Source organism: Anguilla rostrata, chromosome 4, assembly GCF_018555375.3.
Source record: "Anguilla rostrata isolate EN2019 chromosome 4, ASM1855537v3, whole genome shotgun sequence".
NCBI classification, from domain to species: Eukaryota; Metazoa; Chordata; class Actinopteri; order Anguilliformes; family Anguillidae; genus Anguilla; species Anguilla rostrata.
Window position 1 is genome coordinate 9,278,034 of NC_057936.1, and position 23,091 is coordinate 9,301,124.

Here is a 23,091-nt window from a genome sequence, read left to right on the forward strand (position 1 = left end):
AAGTATGCTCTTATACCGTGACCATGAATTAAAAAAATGAACCATTTAATGAGCCAAAAAATTGTATAAAACTAAGCATTACTTTTAATCGAAGGAAGCAACTTTTTGCACATTAAACATTTTTGCCCCAATCAATAACACCATATTTAACTTAAAAAAAAAAGACACAGAAAACCAAACTGAACATGAAAATTGGAGATAATTACATTTGTTTTTCTCAAAATTTGTACAAATATATAGTCGCTAAAAAGCAAACAGCAAATAAATAAGCATGTAATATCACAGTGCTACTGTCAGTCCACACTTCTAAATAGGGCCAAATTCAAAATTCAGCTTTCAGATGGCTATAATGTGAAATGGTCATTCAGTTATTAATTCAAAAATCTCTGGTATTACCACCAAAAAACCAGCATGTTTTAAATTTAATGACTGAATAATTGAAATTCATGGCTTCTGTAACACTACTGGTCAAATATGTAAAACAAATCGATTACCTCCAATTCATTACACATACCGCAAATCCTAGCAGAATACACCCAGAATAAGAGGGCCGCTTGTGTAAGCAGTGCTTTGCCCCAAAACCTGTGTTTTCAATAGGGGGGGTCATCTGTGGTCCCCTGATGGTCACGGAGGTTCTGGTATGAGCAAGATCAAGCAATTTAAGAGGCACACGTACAATGTAGATGACATTCCTAGCTAGTACATGAAACTTTCAAAATCAACCTATACAAATTCTGGAAAATGAATTGGAAATTTTTTATTTTTATTTTTATGCCAAACAACAAAGTTGTTAACTGAATGCATAGTTCCAAGATTACATATCTTAGTTGGAAAATAAACTTTGTAAAACAAACAAAACAAAAAAAAAAGGAAACTAAAACTGATGTCATCTCTGTAATACCAATACCAATCAAATCATGAGAGATAAGAACCTCCCAAAAACTCTTGAGATCTGTAAATCCCAACTGTAACCCAAAAGACCACGGAAAATATTTATAAAGTCTCAAGGCTCAGTGGATTAATAAGCACCTCCAGCAGTAAGGCACAAATCTGTAGGACAGTGGAATTACTCTCTGTACTCCATGAACTGTTGGAGCCTCTTTCGATGCTCTCCTGACATTTGCACAGCACTGCAAGAGAGGAGAGAGAGTGATGCAAGTCGTCATTTCAACAACAATGAAAGGTATGCTAAAAATTATATATTGATCATTTTCTACAAATGTTTCACTGGTTCTCAGCTCTCCAATACTTCAGTGTAAAAATGCTAAGTTGCTGCTCGCCTTTCTCTTTTAGGGCCTGGTTGTCAAGTGGCCCTTATTTTGTTAAATAAAAGCTGAGATATGACGACAGTATTCACACTGGTTGTGGTCCAGATTGTGATCAGTTCTGGTGTATTAGATTCACTCTTGCCTGACATATAGACATCTCCCGGCCTATTTGGGGCCCAGATCAACAAGGTACTTTTAAATTAGTTTAAATATATCCATTTTGAGAGTCTCTGCCTGATATGGGGCGCATAAAAGTTGAATGTTTGTGTACAAGAAAATTCACAATTAATGAATTCATAATAAGAAAAACATGTGTACAACACGAGCTCTGCATCCTAATTACAACTGTTAAGGCTGAAGACAAAAACATGATCTCTTACTATATGTGCTGGCCAAAAGTGGTCGTAATCCTATAGATGGCCGTCTTCAGGGCTGCTCTCAGTGCGAAACGTAGAGTTTTGTAGGTTGTATCCTCAAGGTTGAAGGAAGACCGTACAGGTTTGCTGGAGGCATGGGGCAACTTGAAGTGCTTGTCCACTGCCTATAGATAGAAGTATAACAAGAGTCCTATAAAGATGAAGCTTATTAGCTTGATGTATCAACCATGAATCAGCCTCATTCCTCAGCCCAAGTCCCAGGTGAACTCAAGTGTTTTCATGCTGTGCTCATTATAAATTAGGTGTGATTTGAACCTTCAAGTGTTTTTACATTGAAACAAGCTCAGAATTCATACGTATGTGGATTCATCGAAAAGGGTGCTAAAAAATGAAAATTGTGGTGGAACATATATATTATAGCTTAAAACTGATATTTTCTACCTTACCTCTTGCAAAATCAGCATTGAGCTCAGTATGCTGGAAAACGTAGTCTGTACCACACCAAATCGGTCTTCTGTGTACGAGGCCACAACTAGATGGGATAAGCCTAGAATACAAAATAATAAAAATAATGGGGTAGGGGTGGTGGTAGTGAAAGGGGAAATACCTATACCATACACATAAAATTTAAATATAAAAAGAAGACAAACTTTCAAATGTATGTACCTACAGGGCAGGCTGAGCAATGAAAACACCCTTCATCCCACTACACTATAAGTTCAACAACATACACATTTAAGTTAAGAGTCTCTAACACAAATGGCAGGCTAGGTTCCCATTTGGATAAAGCTTGCCAGCTAACTCAAATTGCTTCATAAAAACTGGCCAGTGTTCACAGTAAACCTCCAGTTAACTGGTTCGTTAGCATACACTGCCACTTCACCTGCATCACCCCATTGAGCACCTTCTTTCTGCTGACCCGTTAAACATTTAAGTCAAGCATTTATTTGAACAAATGTTCTAAAAAAAACAAAAAAACTACTCTCAAATGAACATATATAAATTTTTGACCTTCCAGCGCCCAAATGTGAGCTTGACTGTCAGCAAAAAGGGCTTGACTTGAGGCTTCTGGAAGCTGTAAGAAAAGAAAAGAAGGGAAACTCATTACATTGATGCAAAAGTGCTATATATATATATATATATATATATATATATATATATATATACATATACATATACACGTTTATTATTTTTTGCAATTCAATGTTTTTGAGTCGAGTACACACTTCATGATTCTTTAAATCATTAGGTTAAGGTCAGACAACTGCACTGCTGCTCAATCAGGGGAGTCAGGATGACAAAACAAATGTTTTAAAATCCTGAAATTTGAGAATCATCAAATTATCATCTTTGGCAGTATTCAGTGTAGGCTATAAATGTGTAATCATTAATAAATTATGTTCCAATAAAACTGGGCCAGCAAGAAAATTTACCACCAATAAATGCTGGAAGCCAACTCCTTGCCGCCAAGTTTATACTGATTTATATTGAGATTTATATTCATTGCAAATGAGGGCAATGAATTTATTTGTTTGCATAAATAGAATTGAGCTTGGTAAATCAGCTGTTGATGTGTCAGTATCTGCGAGCCGCAATATATACAGAGAATGTTTTGTGCTGCGACTATTTACACAATGTCAGTGTGTGTTTGGCAAACTGAATGTCAAGTAAAACATAAAATCTTGAAGTGTGCACTAGGTGCACTAAGTGTGTTAGAACTTTCAAAACTAGTCAGGTTTTACAGCAAATGAAAGAGCAAAAGAGGCTAAAGGGCTGACAAAGAAGCATGATCAAACGCAATGAAATGGGAAACAAATGGTTAATAAAGGCAGGACATGCAGCTGCCTTATGATTTCATTGAAGTACCCAGAAGATGTAAATCTATCGAAAGTGCAGAAACATTTTACCACAGCACCACAAACACACAGGATTGACAGATCAGGTACTTCCACCATGGTTGCACACGTGCCGGGTTAGGTTAGATGATCAGGGGGAGGAATTAGTTGTTTTGAGCAATGAACTCCTCTCCTGTCGTACCCTCTCATGACATGACCACTGGCTTCCAGCAGCTATGCTAACAGAAAATTGCAATGCTTACATTGGGGTGGAAACGTCACCTCTACCAAAACTCTAACTGAAGCTGAACAGGGGAGCAATGATTCCCAGCATGTTCAGACAGTAATGTCTTACTGTGAGCCTGGTCCCATGGCCATGAGAGTACAGAGCAGAAATGCAGTCTTCTAGGACTACTACAAGTATCTGGAAGGCATGCAGAGTCTATTCCCACCCACCATGCAGCATGCACTTCATCTTACCTTATTAAATAAGTACATTATCAGTGCCCGCTTAGCCAAGAAATTTTTAACCTGAATAAAACATTTGAGAAAATAACAATGGAGCAGAATATTCTTGCATCATGATGATAAGAATTGACAATACATTGTTGCAGGAAATATTTAAACCACAAATAAATCATGAAGTCAATTAGAGTCAAGAGTCAATGTGTTAAAATTAAAAAATAACCAATAAATTAATTTAAAAACAGGATTAAAAACTGAATAAAACTGACCAAAAAAAAACTCAATGAGGACCAGGAGCTTATATGGAAACAGAACCAATAATAAGGGAGAATTTTAATAGCACTTTACCTGCTCCTGTCGGTTGTGGACCCACAGGGTGAGGAAGCTTGGTGTGCGCGTGGCAGGAGAAGGGATGGGCGATTCAGCTGGGGAGGCTGAAGGACTGCCATTTAGAGGAGACCCTGCTGTTTTAGACGAAACGAAAGAGCACAGCATGCATCATGCGCATTCAAGTCAGACATGACACAAATAATTTTATTTTCAACTCCCAAAAAACCAATACAGACTAGCTGAATACTCAATTCTGTTTGGCTGGGACGAGTGTATTATTTCTCCACACACACCCAACTACAGTGTAGCGGTGGCAAAAGTTCAACCACTGTTCTAAATTCATTCATTAGTCAACATCCAAACTTCAGAGGCCACGTGAAATACTCCCGGGAAAACAAATCATCACTACTGATATCTATTGGGTGTTGATAAGATAGCCAATCAGTAGCAAGAGTTGTACAGCTTCGTATTCCATGGAAGCTGCAAGGCCTTGCTGCTGATTGGCTGTCCCAACAAAAAAATTGCAGCATCTATAGTGGACATATGAGCAGTTTGACCAGTGGCATGAAAATACAGAGAAGCATAAATAAAGCCTTCGGAAATCAGGTCGTCTACACCTCTGTAGCTCAAACATGTGGAACAAGATCTTCTTCATCACTCCTACCTGTAGAGGAAGTCCACAGCTTGGGCCTCCTCCTGGTCACATGAGGGCTCTGCACTGAGCCAAACCAGGGTGAGAAGGGGTCCTGCCCCCCAACCAGGCGCTTCATGGCAGGAGAAGCAAACGGGCTATCAGACTTGGGGGTGAAGCCAGCTGCCTGGGGGCCGGACATGGCTGTCATAGAAGATCTTAGGGGCACAACTCCAGTGGTGTGGCTCGCTGAACTCACCCAGGGAGTTTTTGCCAGTTCTTCCATACCTGATGCCACTGAAAAATGTACACCAACATATCACTTAAGGTATAAATGGAGTCTTTTTAATAAAAAAGGAAAAAAAAAAAAAACAATTGACTGTAATCTACCTGAGCTGTCTGAGGAGGTGGACTGCTGATCTCTGCCGATGGACTGTGGCTTGGCCCTCCCATTGAAGGAAACAACTTCATGGTAAGTCACCAGCCTCTGAGTGAGGTCATTGATGAGAGACAGACACTCCTTACATATGGCACTCCAATTGTGAGGATGACCACCTGGGAGGAAATGTAGTTATGGCAGAATACACTTAATTTCCAACTGGTGCAGGCAGAATGCAGACTGCAACTGTGCGTCTCCGAGGGCTTGTCAGCCACATTAGCCAGTAGCAAAATAGCTACATACAAGTTGCAATGCATGAATTGGAGCAACCATTACATTTTTTGGGATGGTTGTTATGCTGTCCATATCTGTACACTGAAAACTCCAGTTTGTGCTGCCCTGGGCATTTATGGAGGGGTATACGGGTATTAAAAACGGAAAAATTACAATAGATATTACGGAGATGGAAAATTTGCTTTATATTGCCAAGCCTGCGATCAACAGTGCTTGCCCACTAAATACACCATAGCTATAAATTGCACACACAACAATACAGAAAATACAGAACTGTAGAATGCTACATACCAGGCTGACTCAGGCTAAAGACTTCTTGTCTTCTTGATGGGGAGTGTTGAGACAACAAAGCCAAGTCCTGCAGGGCTAAAAACTTAAATTTGAGGTAAAGGAGAAAGAAAAATGTATACATACAATTAGAAAAAATTCAACCAGTTTCGTCATAAGCAGCAATTACAAACACAGGAATGAACCTCAAAGAAATGTTTTTATTTTATATGCCTCATCTGCCTCATCGTAGTCTGTAGTAAAGCAGGTACCTGAAGCCTGCACAGTATCATGGGAATATACCTCTACATTCACTAGAGGCAGAGCTGGCCAAGAGCTCATTTGAGTCAGGACAGCTACTCTTCTACAGATAAAAATAAAAAACCCAGTGTGGCTTAATAAAGAACAGGCAACATAATATGGGTGGGGAAGTTTATGGTATTTCTAGCTTAAGACCTTTGGCCTTTGGCAAGCCAACTAATAATAACAAAAATATTAGTCTTTTGACAGAATACAAAGTTGCAGTCTCACCTTTAAAATCATTGGTTCTTTGCCACTTAAAACTGCAGGAAGGCATTGGAATATGTCCTCAGAAAATGATGACTGCACAGGTACACTGTACGCCTTCAAAAAAAACAAGATGCAAATTAGTACAAACAATGAACTTTTACTGAGAAGTCACAATGTGCTCCAGAAGTGTTGGGAAAAAATTGATGTTTTTCTGTTGCATACCCAGAAATTGAAATTCATTCTTGAACAAAAGTACATTTTGTGTTCAGCCCCCCCTGATTTAGGTGAACAACGGTATCGGAACAATTAGTTTAAATAAAATGAAATAAGTTGAAAATCTCTTGCTTATAGTAACTGCATCAAGCCTCCATCCCACTGACTTCACCAGACACTGCTTCTTCTCTTATAATGCTTTTCCAGGATTTAACTGCAGCCTATTTAAGTTGTTGCTTGTTGGAGGAATACAAATGTGGTGATTAACTTGGCCAGTTTAAGATTTTCCTACTTGTCAGTCTGAATGTTGCATAGTATGTTTCATATGGTCATAGTCCCGCTGCATAAATTTCTGGCCAATAAGTCGTATGCTTTTTAAAACATTTTTTAAAAACATTTGCAGACAAGATCCGTTTTTACCTCACTGAATGCATCTCACTGTCGTTATCTACAAAAATGAGAATGAACATCTAAAACAGCAAGCACCAAGAGAAGCTGACCGACCAAGTTTTATTGAAAGATTCCAGACCTCACTGATGTAAATCTTGAAGAGAAGCATGGTGGTGTACCAGATGACCAGAAGGAAGGTGCCACTGATCCACAGATGGTAAAGCAAGGAGAGGTCCAGGAGTCCAGCGACTGTGTCCAGGGCAGTGACAGAGCTAGACAGGGAAAACCAGAAAAATAATTTATACAACCACCTTTACGAAGATTACATTACACTTATTTAGCAGATTCTTTTATCCAAAGCAATGTACAAAAGTGCATATCATGGTCACTGGACAACTACAAAACACAGGTTCAATAAGGCACGATACCCATTTCATACAGCTCATGTCTCACGGCATTCGCTTCTGCCCATGTAAAGGACTTTAAGATTTCTACTGTGAAATGAAAAGTGCTTCTTATTATTTAAGTTAACAAAAAAGTAAAAAAAAAAAAGGTAAGGAAATTCTTCACACAAAGAGAGTGTATATTATGACATCTTGCCTGTTTTTATGAAGGTTCATTGTAGTACAAATCCAGGCTCTGGGCACATATCCTAAATAATGAAAAAGTATATAAATTCGATTTTGTTTAATTTTTTAAACAAAGCCATTGCAGTCCTTCTGAATGAGCATTTAACAGTTCGCTTACCGAAGAAAAAATAGAAAATGCAATAGTTCCGTAATGAATACAACGACTGAACTGCACTGTACTTCACAACCAGAGGCAGGGCTCCCTTGAAACGCAGGTACTTGAACTGCTGAAATGACACAAAACACACATTTATGTGGTTGTGTACACAGCCATTACAACAAAGTGGCCTAACTGATGGACACATTTCACAAATTTTCATAACTGTATTCAACATAGTCTGAAATAAACAGAAACTGATGGTACCTGTACGGTGTGAAATGAAACATAGTTCATATTTCTAACCACTCCAAGAAGGCTGTAACTGTATCCAATAAAGGCTCCAGCCAATAGCAAGAAGAGATGATACTCATTTAGACACATCTGATGAGCACTGCCACTGCAACAAGAAAACCAAATAACATATGAGATAATGAATTATAAAAATCTAAATTCATTATAAGATTTAAAGAATTATGCACTGTGGACCCATTCCTGGTTTGAGTTACTTGCTCTTCGGAACTGGAATCTCCATCCAAAACACGCAACCTTTTAGGCTTAGGTGACTTACTGATGAAAATTCCATTTGAAAGAATAAAAGGTTCAAATTAAGATATAACAGCAATGCATTAATGGTATGGCTCACCCGCTATCCTCAGTGCAGGGGGAGGCTATGAATTTATATCTCCCTCCGATCATTACAGACGCACACCATGCCACCACCATGCCCATCATGCAATGGGCCAACGAGTGGACAAACTGCTGAGGATGAAGCACTTTTCCCAACAGGGCTATCCTGGTGCAAGGGATGGAGGGCACCACTGAAAAAGAGCAAATTCAATATGGTAAATGGACGGCATTTATATGGCGCTTTTAGCCAAAGTGCTTTACAACTGATGCCTCTCATTCACTCATTCACCCATTCACACACACACACTCACACACACACCAACGGCGAAAGGCCATGCAAGGTACCAATCAGCTCGTTGGGAGCAATTAGGGGTTAGGTGTCTTGTTCAGGGACACTTCGACACGCCCAGGGCAGGGGATCGAACCGGCAACCCTCTGATTGCCAGACAACCATTCTTACCTCCTGAGCTATGTCGCCCCTGCTTCGTGAAACTCCACAAATTAGAAAAAGCTTACTGAGCAAACATGTACATTATTTAAAGAAATCCAACTCACCAGTGTAATATTCCAGGTTGAAGAACCCAACAAACAGCACAACCGCAGTAAGGATGAGGAGACAGAAAATGACGTAGGAGCCATAGAAGAGACTCACGGATTCTGGGATAGAATCATGTTTTGCTTAGACAGGCCCAACCATCCAACCAAAAACAATTAAAATTATCACAATGACACTCAGTTGCAACCATAGTTCTGCTTAGGTTTGTAATTTGTAACACTTGTAATGTTATGGGCTTATAGTAGCCATTTTTGATAACAAAACCACAAAGATCAAGGTCAAAATGTGCTTACCAGAAATCCACTGGATGGGATGGAACAAACTAGCTTTGCTCAAAACTATGAACAAAGCTGTGGTGACTGGTAACAGCAACACTGTCCATGCAGTGCTGGCGGCAGCTCTCCACCAAATAACCTGAACAAGATAAGGCAGAAATAAGAGAACATTATGGAGATGTTATAAAATGCTTTAATAAAAACTGTTTAATGAGGCCTACAGTACCCAAACAATGAGCCAGAATTGCTTCGGAAAAACAGTTTAATGCACATAAAAATGCATTTCCCCATCCTTTTATACACCCTTAGTACTCATCCTAAGATGTGTCTATGCAAATTTTGGTGGTTCCAGTTCATGGTTATAGGTAGCTACACCAAGCCTGGTTAAGCAAGCAGTTTGTTAAGCAGGAAGAACAGTGCTTAACGAGCATAAAAGGCATTATTTCTTAAAATACTTTTCTCATCTGTTTGTACGCTGTTAGCACTCACGCTAAGCGATGTCTGTGCAAATGTTTGTGGTTCTATTATATTTAGCTAGCCAGGTACATTAAGTAGCCTACATTAAGTACATAACATCCCAGTTCCCGACCTATTGTACGTAAAGTAATGGGGAGCACGACTCAATCTGAGCAAGTATCAGTCCTAATTATTCAAATGCAGCTAGTATGTCAGTTACATGAAACCAACCAAGACTATGCGTTAGGGACATGCGTGTCATACAGACGCATTTTTAGACTTAAGTTGGCAAAGCATTCTAGTTAGCCAACTTATCGTTGGCCAGTATTTGGCATGCTACTATGCTCATTAACAGTGCGGTTGGCCCTTCTAACTAATTATATCAGTTTCTGCAAACTGCTCACATCAGTTGGCTCACATTATAAAGATAGCTGGCTAAATGTATCGATAAAATCCGACGTCGCCTGTTATCCAATTCAGCTAGCTAACCAAGTTAACCGACGAATAATAATACATGACCGGTTGACCTATATTAGCTAGCTTACAGCCCAAATCGCACCCACTGCATGGGTAGCCCATTACAAATTCAGTTTACTAGTCAAAGTGATACGTTACTACATGCACAGAATGAAACATACGTTGAATCTTGCGAAATAAGAATTGCTGCTAGCAAAGCTTATTTATCAATATTAGTTGGCTAGCTAGCTATCCGTGTTGTGATAACTAAGTTAGAAGTTTCGTAGGCTAGTCCTCACAACTGTGGCTTTATTGTAAATTAAAAATTTAACAAAAAGTACATACCTTAGAAAGGAACCAATGACTGTGCCCAAGTAGAAACATAATGTAATTTAGCTAGCAATAATGCTTCCACACGCTGACCAAAACAAACGCTTTTTTGCTGAACACATGCATTGACAAATGCCGAATTTACACTCCTACAATGGAACGAACAGCACTGTGCATGAAACTTCCCATACCGCGCCACTTGCATTCAAAGGACCTTCCTTAGACCCCAAAATAGTGCTGTCCCGTGTGCTGCCTGATCGAAATGACAAAACACAAAACGTGCCAATTCAAGAAATATATAAACGTTTATAAATCTGTTTACCATTCAGAACATTTGATCAAAACATTCCAGTTTACCCCATACCATCAACCTGGTTTAAATAAATGGTTCATTGCACTGGTGTTTTTTACAGTCTCTGGTGTTGATCTGTGCCCCAAAACTAACATATCATATGTTACTGCGATGAAACAGGCCTAATTTGTTACTGGACATTCCAGTATGGGGAATAAACAAACATTGAGGATTTTAAAAACTGTTCCAACCCCCGCGCCCCCCCCAACACCCCCCAAAAAAACAAAACAAAAACAAAAAAAACATTCAAACAAACAATGAACTGGTCCATTTGAATGTAGCCTACTTTGTATTTAAATCGCAACATTATAACATATAAAAATATTGTTACAGCCAAATCATGAACTTTGCCCATATGTATTTGCTTTTCTCTTGGTGGGCATGTCTGAGCAAGGAAAACTGAGACCGTTTCTTTTAATGTTTTTGCAGGGTAGTAACCTAGTGACAAATGATCGATGGCTCAGAGCTATTAAACACCACTGAGATGTTAGAATTATCTGTAGAACAGTTTGGTTGAAAGACGGACAATAAGGCAGGAACTTGAGATTTTAATACTTGGACAACACACAAAAATAAAATAAAAATGAAACCCAATAAGACTCATCCCAAGGTAAATTTCTGAAATATGCTGTGAGGGTATTTCCTTGTACATTACTTCTTCAGTCAACTATGGCTGCCATATATTATGACTGGTGTGAAATGAAGATGTGTTGCTGTGTCTTTCTCAGGCATATTTTGATACCAAGGAATTTGGGTCAGCTGTAACCCTTTTATCCCAGGAAGAAGGTGAGGTTTACCATCATTCTTGCATCTTGTTCAACCTATTAAAACAGCTGAAGGGCATTTAAAAATTATTATTTTACAGTGTGCTGAGTTTCTGTGCTTAAGAAAGCCACACACAACTCCTGAACCATAGCTATGAACGAAAAGTTATCTCTATAAATAGTTAATAAAAAAATTCAGTTTTGGTTATGCAGAGAACATTTTTAGTTAATTTTATGAATGTGTACTGTGTTTTCCACACAGACTGTTGTGGGAATTTCTCCAGCTTTAAGTGCTGTACCAGGAAATGTTTCTGCATCTCAGGCATTGTGCTGTTAAGCCTGCTCACTGTTGCATCTGGAGTCACACTCATCATGATTTTTGGCATTCCTCAACGTCCTCCTGGTGAGATCTTGGTGTTTATATGGGGGTTAATTTCCTGGCTATATTTATTTTAGGATAACTTTAAAAAGTAAATTATGACCATGGCGATAAAAATTGATGCTGTTTCTTCACCCCTTTAAACCCAGGGCTTTTTATAAGAATCATCCCCTGTCTTAAATAAACCCCATTATCTCCAATGGTTTATACATTAGAGACATTCAGGAAGAATAAGGAGCACACCTTTCTGAAGTCAGATCACTTCTCTCTCTAAAACTCAGGCTATCACCACGTCAGAAATTGATGATAGCATTTTGGAGGGAGTCCTCAAGACCTAAGTAAATTAATGAAGCTACATACCCAAATTTGTTAAGGGTATTGAAATGTCATTTGGAGGGGTGCCCCCCCATCATTTCCACTTTAAACCAGAATATTATATTACATTACAGGCATTTAGCAGACGCTCTTATCCAGAGCAACTTACACAACTTTTACATAGCATTTTGCATTGTATCCATTTATACAGCTGGATATATACTGAAGCAATTTCGGTTAAGTACCTTGCTCAAGGGTACAACGGCAGTGTCCTTACCCGGGAATCGAACCTGCGACCTTTCGGTTATAAGCCCAGTTCCTTACCCACTGTGCTACACTCCGTCAGAATAGTGCTCTTAAATGAATGTGGTCACATGGCTGCTGTTCCCATCTCAAACCACAATACATTTAGGATTATTAAGATGATGTTACTTGTTTAAAAGTGAAAAACATTTGTTAATGTCTAATTATACTTTTTCCCACTTCACAGTTAATCGCTTCTGCACAACAGTCCAGAATCTGTCAGGCTTCCTGTGTGATGACAGAGTGACTTGTGTCATGCCATCTGATGTCTGTAATGGGGTTCAGAACTGTCCCAGTGGAGCTGATGAGGACCCACTCATGTGCAGTTGCGTGCAGCATTGTGTAAAATCAGAGACATTATCAGTTAACAACACCCTGACCTATTGCCATTTCAACGGGACACACGCTAGGGTGTGCTGGGTGGTTGCTTTGGTGTTTCTAGGGTGTTAATAGGTGGTTCCTAAGGTGTTAATAGGTGGTCGCTTGGATTTTGCTAGGTGGATGCAAAGGTGTCACTTGATGCTTGCTAGGGTCTTAGTAGGTGTTTGCTGAGGTGCTACTACATGGTTTGCTAGGGTGATACTAGGCAGATGCTAGGGTGTCACTTAGTGGTTACGAGGGTGTCGTAGGTGGTGGCTAGGGTGTTAGAAGGCTGTTACTAGGTGGTTGCTAAGGTGTTACTAGGTGGTTGCTAGGGTGTTATTAGGTGGTTGCTAGTAACGGCCAATCAGAGAGATGATTTGAGGAGCTAATTGCATTATGCAAGGAAATTCACCTAAGTCCAACCCCTCTTGGTTACTGTTGCTAACTGAAACAACTGATTTCATGTCAGAACTTTACAGTCTAAGCAATGGCCATATTGAAAATTTCGGAAATTAACCAACAGGTAATTGACATGTTGTGGAAAATAAGAGAGTGATTTTCTCAGGAAGCAGTCAGAAAGGTTTGCAATATGCAATAGAGGGTTATATATGTGCAAGAAATAAAAGTGTGTTGAACTGAAAACATTAGAATCGAGGTCAAAGTCTATATACTGCTCCCAATGAAAAAGCGAGAAACCACACCAGCTGATTATTGATGCTGCTGATAACAACACCATCAAAGACCTGTGTTGTTTGTGCACTGCACGGTATGATTAATAAACTACCCTAGGTATTATCAGTTATTAGATTATGGATATAAATCCCCCAAAACAAGGTCCCCCAAGTACCAAGTTGGACAAAATATATGTTTTGTCCATTTCTTATCACTTATTATTAAGAGCACAAGGATATGGCTACCATAGATGTAATTAAGTAAATATTAATCTTTTCTATTATGATTGTAAATACTGAGCACAATTCCACGTTTCTCAGTTAATAATAAAACGTAGCTCATGTGCTATCCTCTCTTTTAGGTAACATGCCACTGTTTTTCTCTTAGGTGACCCACCAAAAAACCTTCCAAGCAGACTAATATTCCAGTGTGGAAACCCTCAATTCTGGATTTTCATTGACAGGAAATGCAACTATATAAATGATTGTGGGGATTGCTCAGACGAAATTGGTGCCTGTAAGTTTGCCTGTTTGTATGAATGTACGGCTCTCACATTCCAATGAATTATACACAGTATATACAGTATGTTAAGGGAAAATGTTTAAGGCACTGTGTTTTGCCGCACTTGTTACAATTGTATAAATTATCGTGGGTTTATGTTCAGGCCTTTGAACTGGTCTGCAAAAGCATTATGTTAGTATAAAAATCCTGAAAGAAAACTGCCAGCAGAGTAAACAGTGCACTGCAAAAAACAAAACAATGCAATCTCAAGCAATCTTACATTTACTTAAACTCTTATTTTTTTATTACTTTTTTTGGATAAATTAGACAAAAAATATTGTCAATGAGGTGAAATTTCAGGATTGTCCACTAGTGTCAGAAAATTTCACTTGCAAAGAAAAAACAACTTAAAACCGACTTGTATTTTCTACTTGCGATTTTAAGTGTCATTATGAGACTAAAACGCTTGTTAAGACAGACTTTTAGCAGTGTGTAATGTAAATTTAATCCTCACATATTGATTTCTGGACAGATGCAGATTGCCCTGCCTGTGGGCCAGGGTGGTGGCCCTGCACCTCTGTGCTGTACAAATACTGTGAGTGTATCCCTCAGTGTTTGTGCCAGGATGGTCGACAGGAGTGTTTCGACTGGTCTGATGAGTACACTTGCACCAGAACTGCTTGTGCTGAGTGATGTCACTACGATCGATATATATATATATATATATATAGATCTTAAGTTACTTTATTAAATGCAATTGCTATAGTGACATCACACCCATACATACTTGTTGAACATCTCATTCCAAAACCATGGGCATTAATATGGATTAGGACCCCCTTTGTGGCTGTAACAGCCTCCACTCTTCTGGGAAGGCTTACCAGTAGATTTTCACAAGAAGCAACTATATTTAACCAAAGATTAAATATAAATATGAATTCAATATTCATTGTTTACATACATAGTTTGTTGGCCAAAATACAATATGAATAATTCACATTGGTTATATTGCTTCCTAAGTATTTTTGCTGATAACTTACTGTATGCTACATTTTGTAGCTAAAATGTAGTGAACAGTGCTTATGTATTTTATTGCCAGTTAAAAGTTGAGTAGATAATATATTTCTGTTTGCAAGTAATGCTGGTTGCCTTTTTCAGGTTTGCTTCTCAGCAATAAAAATATTGTCATAATCAGTCCAATACTTAAATACTTCCCTAAAAAAACAAAAAACAAAAAAAAAACTGATTTTGTTTTATAACTTCTTTATTTAAATGTATGTTAATAGAATATTTGATTCACATGTTTGAATTCAGTATTCCCAAATGCAAACATTAATTAAATTCCAGTACCTCTCAATGTGCAAAGGTGTTACATTACATTAAACTGATTGATACTACAACCAATTACTGTGACAGTTCATTTCACATTTCCACATCAGATTACAGAGGCCAAGGGTTTGATCTGTAATCATCAAAAATAAATATGAAAAATGTCACAAAAATGATGAGGAATCTTGGAATGCTGGCAGTTTCCATCAAAGATGGCATATGGAAAATATCCCTTTTTTAATCTATTAACATAAGATTACATTTAAATAAAAGTCATATTTTACACTATAAATTTCATGTAGTAATTTAAATGTTTGAATTTTTCACTTAACATGCTTGAATGCAGAATTTAATCATGCCTCTCCAATTCCAATGCCTCTCAAAATGCATATACACTCACATTTTAAATCAGCTACTGTAGTGATTAATAGTACCACCAATACTGTGACACCTCTTTTTATATTTCGAATAATCAGATTACAGTGGCCAAAGGTTTGATCTGTAATCATCAAAAATAAATACAAAAGAGGTCACAAATATGTGGATTCTTGGAACAATGACAGTTCTTATAGAAGATGGCTTGTTGATATGTTGTACAAGTGTTCTGTTGTAAATGAGTTCTAGTTAATCTTTTCCAGAACTCTTCGCACCTCCTCAGGATTGTATCCCCATGGACCCCTCTTGCCCTGGTTTTAGAAAGACAAAAACAGAGAAACACAGCGATGTGAGAACACAGTGTTCATGTTTCACTCCAGGATATAACTGCTAAAAATGAATGCTGGCTAAGCACACGATTAGGTACACAACCATACACTGTGAAAGATGAAACTTCATGGAGTCCATGCAAAATAGTCCAAGGCTGTGAAGAATAAAGTTTCCATTTGAGATGAACTATCTCTTTAACAAGGTGCGATGTTAAGGATTTTTTCTAGTGGCCCAATCAGGTCAGTATTCTACTTGCCCCAGGTACATTTCCACTGGCCCAGCTGCCAAAATGTACATAACCCAGCTATAAAATCTATACATAAAAAAACAAAAAAACAAACACCCCTCAAAAACACCTACATTACAATTATCAAACGTTTGAGATGTATAAGCATGTTTGAGAAAATTCATGCTCACTGCTAGTTCATTGGCTGTTTTCAGTATTTACTGAAAAATGTCAGTTAAAAAAAAGGGGAGCACTGTAGAGCCCAGTTTAATTAACATTAATTTTAGTTTTATTGGACCCACTTCACATAATTTTAAAATCATACCTTATATATCACCTTTCCTGACTGCAGGACATAGAGCCGTTCTGGCAAAGCTCCATATTTTGATGCTGTAATGTCAGTCATTTCATCCACAACGATGGGACACAGGGGGTTTTCCTTCACAAGGACCTGAGCTGCAGCTAAACGTTCCTGAAGATTTGCGTGATTTTTTATATCGACGTTGTTTGCAAAAGACCAGCCATCTGAAGTGAGAACAAAAAAAAAAAAACACATGAAATAATTGCCAAACCAATTTTAATAATGTTGTTTGAATAGAATTGTACAATGACGTGCCCATAATATAACATTTTGCAAAAATCAATGGCATCTAAATCCAATATTAAACCTTTTGGCTTATATAAGAAATCATATTTTGGACCTGCATAGAACACGGTTCAATGGAAGTCCGTAGAGGCCATGAAAGTGTGTGTGTGTGTGTGTCTCTGTGTGTGCGCGTGTGAGTGTGTGTGTAAATACACACATAGCTAAAAGTATGTGGACACCTGACATCCAACATCTCAACCAAAATTACGAGTAATAATATGTTGGATCACCCTTACAACCTCAACTCATCTGGCTCGGCTTTATACTAGATGGAGCGTTGCTGCTTCCATTCATCCAGAAGAGCATTAGTGAGGTCGAGGACTGATTGGACGATCAGGCCTGGCTTGCAGTTGGCTTTCCCACTGATCCCAAAGGTGTTAGATGAGGGGCTCTGTACAGGGCAGTCAAGTTGTTCCATACCGATCGCTACAAAAGCATTTCTACATGGATGTGGCCACAGCGTTTTCTATCTGTCACAACATAAAAGCGCAGAGCTGGATAATAATAAATAAAAAAAAACTATCTACGTTTAGACGTAGGCTAATTACTAAAGTGCGCATGTTACTGTAATTACTAATATTCACATATTACTTGGGATAGTGGTAAGAGTGCGTGAACAATCGCTACCTGTTGCATGTGCCTCAGCAATGTACACAACAAGGAAATCTGCCACAGCACCGAAGTCCTTGACAAGCTGTTTGAATTCATCCAGCTTGAAGAGAAACGGAGGTCAGGTACAACTTCCAAAGCTTAATACCAGGGGTCTGTTATCTACGACAGAAAACAACATGAATATATTAAATATTTACAGAAAACACCCAAACGTTACACTTATAGTCTATAACCACACAAACCCAGCTAGCTACAATAGCCAGCTAACTTCCTAACGTTTGCTACGTTACCTTTTAAAAAATCGTATATTCGCCCCTGTCTCCCGTCTAAGGTGACAACCGGAGTATTTGGTGCTCTGTCTCCAACAAACGCTTCGTCTCCGAGAGAGATCCATAGGTGTCCGAGAGCCGTTTTTACAAAAGTCAGCGTTGCAAACGTAGGTCCCCAGTCTTCATATTTAAACTTTGGATTCTGGGTCATAGTAACTCGTTCGCCAAGCTTTAGCAGAATTCTCTTCGCCAATCCAGGTGCAACAATCGACAACATTCGCAAAACCAGGGTCTGCATAAGCATATAGAAAACGAGAAGTATACTCGTCAGGTAAACAATTAGCCTCTGCATTGTGTGGAATATTGATCAAATCCTAACACGACAATATAAATTCACTACAACTCCAGTATTTGGCCGTTTTCCATATGACGACAAAGAAACATTAAGCAGGCGGAAGTGCGCATGCTTTTTTAAAAACCAGGGTGCGTCCATAGCAATGAAGTGTATCCATATCTGTAGAAAAACAAAAATTCGAAGTTATTCACATATACAGAGCACTGTCTATAAATCATTCACACTTGCAAAATTTAGGCCTGCCGCTAAAATTGCAGATGAAATTATACTATTGTACTTATTTGGCGAAACTGTATTTGACTAACAAGCATATAGTAGCCTACATTAATGGGGCAAACATATGTCTGGATAGGTTTGTAAGATTCAATATTTATTTCATAAGCCTAAATATTTCAATTTTTATATGTATGCATATTTATGTATTTCCCCCTTCTGCTGTGTGAATAATTGAACGTTTCTTGGCATAAGTGTTTGTAAATGTGAATATTATGCTGCTAGGAAAATGTTGTCATGGGGATAATGAAGTATTCTTGGTGTATGTATGTATGTATGCATGTATGTATGTACAGTATTTAGAGTCCTTTACAATCACAAAATGTTGTCAAGAGCTTGAGAAATTTGCAAAATTAACTTGCCAAGCAAGTATAAACATATCCTTTCTGGTGTGTAAGTGTTTGTCAGCTGTTTAAAACATTCCTTTAAATGTTTTTCTTCTTCCATGTGGCAAATTTTTTAAATGTGATACTTTGATTTGACACATAAAAGTAAGATGAAAACACACAGGGCCAAGTATGTAAGTAGGCTTGAAGAACTCAACACTGTATGATTTTCAGTAACGTATGCAGGGTTTCCAAGCAGGGGCAAAAGTCACGATGGGTTGATCTTAGAGAGGGTAGTTGTAGCTTGCTTTTAAGTCATTTACTCAGTACTGGAATGTCTATTTGAGATATTTTTGTTCACTGGTGTAAGGTAAGAATTTTTTTTTTTTTAGGAAAACCGCATGTTTCACATTTGACATTCTATTTATGTACATATTTATGTACATTTTTTATGTCACAATAGCCTGGTTCTTCTTTCCATTGACATAAGGTGTTCAAAATCTAAGGACTGATGGCTTATCAAGCTGGGTAATGTATATGTCATGTTCTTTGTGTTTGTGTATTATATATTGCATTGTTGGCAAAGATTTCACTTTTAATTTCACTTCTAACTTAATTTACCAATTTCTAGCTCAGAATAGATGTCCAGGGATTCTGCAAATGTGTTACTATATTAATAATTGCTATCTGGAGAGAGGAATCTAAAAGGTTTCCCTTGCTGCATCAACCAAACTTTTAAGAGCCTATGAAATGCCTCCAAGCCCACATAGGGACACTGCTGGCTTGTTGGGGCATGCAGTTTTGAGAACAGGCATAAATGTTTTATAAGTGTGACAAACGCTTGACTGGGTTGCTCTTTGAATTGACGGTTCCTCAGTCTCTCCCTTTTGAAATACCTTTCAGAACAAGGACTTAGTGTTCTCATTAGTCAAAGAAAGGTGATTGCTTTCATTATGAACAGACTCAATGCACTTGTTTCCCATGCTGTGTGTGCTCACAATACTTGTCTCCGGATTTTTAGTTAACAAGCACCATAAAAAAACATGTAAGATGTGCTGACTTTTATTTGATAAAAACAAGAAAGTGAAGGACAATGGATTATTGTTGCAAATGTTAAAATGCTGGCCCTTTGTGAGTTCAGGGAGAATTTACATACTGACTTGCTCATAAATGCTTCCCTTGTTTACAAAGTCATGGGTCTGGCAAGGCAACAAGGTGAAGTAAAATGAATAACAATGTTTCAGCATTAGTAACCCAGAGAGCACAGCACAGCCTTACAGAAGGGGAGTGTCACAGGACACTGGATTAACCAACTACTGTCAAATCAGTAGTCAGCCCAAACATACATAGGTAAGAAACAGCCTGGTTTAAACATTTTATTCTAATTTTGCAGTTTGGTTTTTAAATATAATCATACAATATAATGCATACATTATGAAAAGTAAATGATCTTGTGAATGTTATGAGGTTAATCAAGATATGAAATATATATATTTTCCCCCATAGCCCTTTGCAGAATTGTAGAGAGAAGTTATTTTTTTAATCCTATGTTTTATGGTAACCAATAAAAACTTGATCCTGGCTGCAGTGCTCGATTGCAGTGGTTCCTTTTCCTGATATTCATTGAGTATGAGACATAACCAGTGTCATAAAGATTTAGCGTGCTACTGTCAAAAATATAAATACATATACCGTACAAATTAAACTTAAATACAGTATTTTGAAAATTGCACAGTAATGTATAATAGTATAGTATAATTTACATTCATTATGGCTTTCCCTTAAGGATTTTGCATGCTTTGCGGCTTAAATTTATCTGCGCAGTTTGTTGTGGAAATACCTGTGGAGGCGTTTCATATTCAGCCCTTTCATTTGAGAATGGATAAATCAAATGGAGGAAAGCATTCCTGGGGTAGCAGAATGACTATGAATTTTCCTGATAAACTCACCCTGGAGAGAAACAGCACTGCAGTGAAGGAGGTACAGCCTGAATTCCACACTCTGGTCAAATGCATTGAAAGACATTGATATAAATGCAAGGTAACTAAATCACCAAAGTCTTTAAATCACCCAGGTATTTCCTAAACATGTCAGAAAGCCCACCTAATGGGCAAAAATAGTTGTAGTCTTTCATGAGCACAAGTTTTATTTTGTTTCATGAGTTTTATTTTGCTCACTGTTCTCAATCATGACCATTTTTTTTGAAGGTTTAATCTGTCGCAGTTGAAGTCCACTGTATTTCACTTGTATACACACATTATTTTAAACTACTTTCATGCACATTTTCGTCATTCCCCAGTTTAGAATCCCCAGTGGAAGCGTGGGATTACGGGAGGGACCCCCCTAATTAGAACCCCCTTGAAAGAAGGCACCCCCCACCCCCCCGAAAGAGACTTGAGCTTACCTTCAAAAAACATCTGAGCCCCCTTGGTCCGCTATTGATTTTGAGTCTGAAGTTTGTACACTTGAGCGAGACCTACATTTATGTCCAGGTCCCAGTGGCAGTCCCCCAGCTGGGCCACAGGCTCCCCAATCCCCCTCAGGGCCAGCCACAGGAGGGCATAGCCATCAGTCTGAAGGGGCTGCTGGCTGCTCAAAGGTTTTCCAAAGGACTCAAGGTGAGACTGGCCAGGAACAGAGGACAATGTGCTGTCTATGTCAAACATCTGTAAAAGTTTTAAAATATATCAGTGAAAATATTTTAAGTAGAATTAATCGGCATAATTCAAATCAAATGTAATGCTAAAAATATTATTCAATTTAATCAGTTGCAGCAAAAAGGCATTGCTTGAAATCCACTCACAAAATATTTGTGACCATCTTTAGAAGGCTTAGAAGGAAGCCGTAAGCTACGTTCAAAAGCTATGTCAATGAACTTGAAGAACACTACACTTTATGATTACTGTAAATTATGGGGTAATTTATTGGTAGTAGCTTGCTTTTAGGTAATTTTCTCAGCACTAGAATATCTAATTCAAATCATTGTTTCACTGTTTGTAATAAGTTGGCTTTTTTAGAAATTCTGTTTACGTACATGAAAATGTTCGTTTTTAAGTGCTCCTGAAAACGCTTTCAGCTCAATGGAAGTAATGCAGAATGAGTAAGTAAATTAGCTTGCCTGTTTACAAACAGCAGATTGATCACTTAGGGCTCAGAGGGGGATTTGTGTGATTGAAATATAGACATAATAAGACTTTCTTTATGAATAATTTAGACCAAGAATCTAAATTAACGCAACAAAGTCACAGCTCTCCAAATTGTTTCTTCAATGAAAAACTAGTCTAATCCTGTTTAGCTTTTGTCACTTCCTTTAGTTGTGAACTTCTTTTTATTCCTTTTTCGAATTAGAAACGTGCAACATTGAAACTTGCAGCAAAAAAAGGTATTGGGACAACGCCACTGAAGCCAGTCAAGATCATTAATGAGCAGGTAATACTATGCACACGATACACAATATTTGCACCTATGTGGGCAAGTTGGTCTTAAGATGACACCTGGTCAGCGCACATTGTTGCCATATTGCTATTTTGATGCAGCTAAAAAAGTGTTTGCGTGACATCCGAGCATATCAGTTTGTTAGCATTTATCAAAATGAGGGTCCGGAGTTTCATTATCTGACATTATTACAAATGTGACATTTTGAGCCAAAGGCAACATCTGTACTTCCCCCCAGGTACCTGATGGCTTTGTCCAGCCTTTGGAACGTTTTCCCGTTGCCCAGGTCACCAAGCTGCTGCAGGGCTTCCTAGCATCCCGCCTGGACGGGGTGACCTATGAGGCCTCCCGCTCCGGTCAGCTGGTTCAGGACCTAAGTGAGGATGTGAAGAGGCTGGTTAGGGCTGTTTGTCCCAGTCACTACAAGCTGATATGCATCCTTACTCTGGGTCAGGTGGAGCGGGAGGGTGTGATGCTCGCTAGTCGATGCCTGTGGGACCCACACTCAGACACCTTTGCTTCCCACACCTACAAGAGCCCACTTGTCTTCTGCACTGCAGTGATATTTGCTGTGTACTGTGAATGACATAACGCAGTCCTGGAGTCAATCCAAATGTGTGTAGTGTGACAATTACTTAAATTACTTACTGGTATGGATATTTATATTCAAACAGATTTACAGGTCTGTTTAAACCCTCTCAACTACAGATTTACAAAAGAAATTAAAATGAGTGAAATTGTGTGAATCCTAAAGATGCCAAGGCTTGAGTTTGTAATTTGAATGTTGAGTTTGAAATATTATTTAAAAACTTTAATACAATGCTATTCTGCTTTTGATAGAATTGGTACTTTTATAGAACTGTATGATTAATCAAACA

At 38.3% G+C, this 23,091-nt stretch overlaps 4 protein-coding genes across 9 annotated transcripts; 2 read left to right on the forward strand and 2 right to left on the reverse strand.

Annotated features, from left to right (window-relative positions):
* Nucleotides 1-61: 61 nt before the first annotated feature.
* On the reverse strand, nt 62-10,626 carry ndc1 (NDC1 transmembrane nucleoporin). Of its 5 annotated transcripts, none has more exons than XM_064330489.1 (18): nt 10,404-10,625; nt 9,165-9,285; nt 8,871-8,972; nt 8,332-8,506; nt 7,953-8,085; nt 7,707-7,815; nt 7,560-7,611; nt 7,099-7,231; nt 6,378-6,470; nt 5,871-5,952; nt 5,297-5,461; nt 4,940-5,203; nt 4,294-4,406; nt 3,961-4,011; nt 2,657-2,720; nt 2,092-2,192; nt 1,649-1,809; nt 62-1,130 (listed from the first exon to the last, which is right to left on the reverse strand). In XM_064330489.1, the coding sequence occupies exons 1-18, from the start codon at nt 10,440-10,442 to the stop codon at nt 1,067-1,069; spliced, it is 2,022 nt and encodes a 673-aa protein (XP_064186559.1). In that variant the 5' UTR covers nt 10,443-10,625; the 3' UTR covers nt 62-1,066. The 5 variants fall into 5 exon arrangements, with proteins under 5 accessions (XP_064186559.1, XP_064186558.1, XP_064186557.1 ...); XM_064330488.1 differs by having other exon boundaries at nt 4,294-4,409; nt 7,707-7,812; nt 10,404-10,624; XM_064330487.1 differs by having other exon boundaries at nt 4,294-4,409; nt 10,404-10,623.
* Nucleotides 10,627-11,129: 503 nt separating this feature from the next.
* On the forward strand, nt 11,130-15,087 carry LOC135252447 (low-density lipoprotein receptor class A domain-containing protein 1-like). Its single transcript, XM_064330505.1, has 6 exons — nt 11,130-11,350; nt 11,469-11,526; nt 11,767-11,907; nt 12,689-12,826; nt 13,924-14,052; nt 14,570-15,087. The coding sequence occupies exons 1-6, from the start codon at nt 11,324-11,326 to the stop codon at nt 14,728-14,730; spliced, it is 654 nt and encodes a 217-aa protein (XP_064186575.1). The 5' UTR covers nt 11,130-11,323; the 3' UTR covers nt 14,731-15,087.
* Nucleotides 15,088-15,283: 196 nt separating this feature from the next.
* dio1 (iodothyronine deiodinase 1) lies at nt 15,284-18,278 on the reverse strand. The gene is made up of 4 exons (XM_064330502.1): nt 17,846-18,278; nt 17,571-17,714; nt 16,623-16,822; nt 15,284-16,052 (listed from the first exon to the last, which is right to left on the reverse strand). Exons 1-4 carry the CDS (start codon nt 18,174-18,176, stop codon nt 15,987-15,989), a joined length of 741 nt encoding a protein of 246 aa, XP_064186572.1. The 5' UTR covers nt 18,177-18,278; the 3' UTR covers nt 15,284-15,986.
* A 34-nt stretch (nt 18,279-18,312) lies between these two features.
* LOC135252445 (dynein light chain Tctex-type 5-B-like) lies at nt 18,313-22,950 on the forward strand. 2 transcript variants are annotated; one of them, XM_064330504.1, is made up of 5 exons: nt 18,313-20,128; nt 20,603-20,758; nt 21,271-21,396; nt 22,127-22,207; nt 22,452-22,950. In XM_064330504.1, exons 2-5 carry the CDS (start codon nt 20,657-20,659, stop codon nt 22,797-22,799), a joined length of 657 nt encoding a protein of 218 aa, XP_064186574.1. In that variant the 5' UTR covers nt 18,313-20,128; nt 20,603-20,656; the 3' UTR covers nt 22,800-22,950. The 2 variants fall into 2 exon arrangements, with proteins under 2 accessions (XP_064186574.1, XP_064186573.1); XM_064330503.1 differs by having other exon boundaries at nt 18,313-20,758.
* The last annotated feature ends 141 nt before the right edge of the window (nt 22,951-23,091 follow it).